The sequence below is a fragment of the Dreissena polymorpha genome, chromosome 1 (genome assembly GCF_020536995.1).
Source record: "Dreissena polymorpha isolate Duluth1 chromosome 1, UMN_Dpol_1.0, whole genome shotgun sequence".
Classification (NCBI taxonomy): domain Eukaryota; kingdom Metazoa; phylum Mollusca; class Bivalvia; order Myida; family Dreissenidae; genus Dreissena; species Dreissena polymorpha.
This window is the reverse complement of record NC_068355.1, coordinates 144840663-144843817: the sequence shown is the minus strand read 5'-3', so window position 1 is coordinate 144843817 and position 3155 is coordinate 144840663. Positions and strand designations below refer to the sequence as shown.

The following is a 3155-nucleotide window of genomic DNA, read 5'->3' as shown; positions in this document are numbered from 1 at the left end:
CGATGACAAATTTTTGTTCGGTTGGAGCCAGGAACATAACCGCCCCGATATGATCATGCACAGCGAACGCCGGAATTTCTCGATCAGAGAAACTGTCATTGGGCATTGGAATCAGTTCTCAGAACATCAGCTATATTTGTTTTGCTTCGCTGATGTTTTAACTGTCTTCTATCGGCTGGACACGGCTTGTGCTGGTTAAAATAACCATTGCTAATGGATCCCCAAGTCGCAGAGGCGCTGTGGGTATAGTGTCCGCTTATCGACCGGGAGGTCACAATTTCGTTATCCGCTGTCTTTAAATCTACCCAAAAATACCAAGTAACGGATCTACCCAGAAAAAAGGACTCGAGAGCGCCTCATTACGCCGTATGCTTTCGGTGCAATCGAGCATAAATTAATAGGTTTTAACTAAATGCATATCATCAACAGTAATTTATCACACGTATGTTAACATATTAAGTTTGGACATTCGCGCCAATTAAATAAGATGCGCATTCTGATTGTATCGGATATATATTCTTGTACAATTAAACCATCATCACCGCCACCAACGCACCGCCGCTGTCGTCGATGTCTCCGTCGTTGTAAAATTAGACTTTATAATAATAAAGGAGGGTAAATCCAAGATAAGCTAAATTCATTTAACTTTATTTCCCGAGTAAAACTTAACAAACTCAGATAAAATATGTAAATCACAAAACATTTTAGTATCATGTATTAGTATTGCACAACGAAAAAACCCCGGCTTTTCATAAACATAAGCATCGGGTGAAAACAACAATGTAGACATAAAACCATGGAAAATCACATATGTTGCTAAACAGTACGTTGCACATATCACAGTAACTTAAATGCACAATCATGGGCATAAAAATGTTCACTTTAACCGATATAATGACAAAAATAATAAATAATAATGTAATTTTTACAAGTGAGCCCCTTAAATAAATATATGTAATTTGTAGACCATATCTTCATAAATACCATTGAAGGAGAATGAGCATGACTGTGAGCACAATTAAACAACATTGGAATGTGTAAACAATTAATGTTAAAATGCATAATACTGACTGCGTTGTATATACTATCACATCCAGCTCAACAACCGCACGCAATTAAACAACACATGAATTAAGTAAACGGAATTCTAGTTTGCTTATAATTTAAACCTTTCAAGCGACTAAAATGTCCTATGCTGGTCCCATTTGTCGCATTATCTTTACACACCATGTTTTCAATCTTAACGTCTCTTGATGATATGTCTCCACAGGTAAAATGGAATCTCAATATGGGTCACTTAATTTCAAATGATTTGTTGTAATGATTGACTAGATTATCATGCACGAGTTTTATTCGAACGGGTTTTATATTTCCGGTCCATCTTATTTTGCCCATGGAATGTCCTCTGCAGGCGCTTTGGTGGTCGCTTTGGTGGTTGCTGCATTTTCAGCCAATCTCGGCCCGGCGCACGTAAATCCCACAGTCACGGTAACCTGTCGTTCGTAAAAAATGTAGCTACCGTCAGGTGAAGGGGATGCGGATTTCTGTAAGACCGTTGTATTCTGAGAGACGGGTACACACTCATTGATGGGGGAGCCAATGCAATAGATACATGGGGATCGCGCCTGCATTATTGTCGTCGGGAACCGGGTGGGATCGTGCTCGGCCGTGTAGTACCATGGGCAGGTGGACCGGTAGTTTGTTGGAACCGCTTGACCGCTGGCAACCGCCGTCGGACATTTGTTTATATCTCCGCCTGGGAAGCTAGCACGTGAATTGTAACACACGTAATCTTTATCCATATCCACCGTTTTCCAATCCACGCTCGAACTCAGTTCATTGTCCATTGAAAATTGGACAACATTTCCAAATGCTCGTTTCTCACGGCCAAGCGGCGAAATGTCCGGCAAAACAAGCGACGACTCTGGCCGCTTCTCTATCGTGAATGCGTGTGTCGACAGAAAGAACAACACTGCTGATAGAATGAATTCGAACTGGAATTTCATTTTCAGTGATCTAAAAAAATGAAGCGTTTGCTATATATACAATGTATAACTTATATGCTCAGACAAAATGGGTTTGACTAGATTGTTTTCGAATATTATGTATAAATAAATAAATAGACTGACTATAGTTACAAATATTTTACTTAAATAATATATAATTATGAGAATTTAAATTTGTGATATAATATACTTACTTTTGTTATATCGATATACTTTCCAACTAGTAGTAATATCTGAAATATGTGAATCTTTTTTATAAGCGATAATTTGTTTGTGTTGTATAATAAATAACGTTTACCAAAATGATTTTATTCTTTGAAGATTGGAACAATTCGTACTGAGTGAAAGATTTCGCGCCGTTTATATATGTCTTTAAACCCTTCACTACATTTTCCCACTGACTAAATATAGAACTCTCAATCAACTCAATTGATTGGCTGTAAACATGACATCCCGGAGTCTATTTTTATACTCATAATAATTCTCTTCCGCCTTTCATGTCGCGCGGTTTACTCAAATTAAAAAGCGAGTTACGATCCATCTTATTTCCAATATCATTTTGCAAAAAAATAATAATTATGGACAACATTTTTCACTTCGAGGCAAAAGTGACATTTAAGCACCATGACTTAAAAAAAATATTGTTGCATACAAATGAAAGTTTTCTTTAAACGCAGTTGGAAATTTTGCAGCTGTGTATATACTTCATAGCTCATTATGAGTCGGTATTGTAAAAATAGGAAAATACTCATTTGTAAAAAGATAATAATACATTTATGAATACGTTTAACCGGTCCAGAATGAAACCAAGCCATACAGCACAACGGTTTAAACCATGCTATATCATGTTACCCGTAAGGTATTACTCAAATAACAATTTAGATGAAGTTTCCAGCTTAATTTCGTAGGAATCATGAAAAACATTTCCAATGGGTGATTTATAAATTATTTTTGGTTGTTGGGTATCGGTTAATGTAAAGTATATTTGTAACATTAGAAAATTGTAAATTTCAGATACGTACATGTAAGTACTCGCAGTTAAGGCGTTAAATAACAAAATATTTAAAATATATCAAAAAGTACCTTGTAAGCGGTCACTTTTACATTATGAAACATTTACAGGTCTATCAAGCGCATTGTTTATAGATA

General features: G+C 36.4%; 1 protein-coding gene across 1 annotated transcript; it reads right to left on the bottom strand.

Moving 5' to 3' along the window:
• Positions 1 to 635: 635 nt before the first annotated feature.
• Positions 636 to 2330, bottom strand: LOC127854063 (uncharacterized). Its single transcript, XM_052389005.1, has 2 exons — positions 2201 to 2330; positions 636 to 2016 (listed from the first exon to the last, which is right to left on the bottom strand). The coding sequence occupies exon 2, from the start codon at positions 2004 to 2006 to the stop codon at positions 1383 to 1385; it is 624 nt and encodes a 207-aa protein (XP_052244965.1). The 5' UTR covers positions 2007 to 2016; positions 2201 to 2330; the 3' UTR covers positions 636 to 1382.
• Between the last annotated feature and the right edge of the window lie 825 nt (positions 2331 to 3155).

Coding starts and splice junctions, on each gene's coding strand:
- LOC127854063 (XM_052389005.1), bottom strand. CDS start 2,006: ATGAAATTCCAGTTCGAATTCATTCTATCAGCAGTGTTGTTCTTTCTG.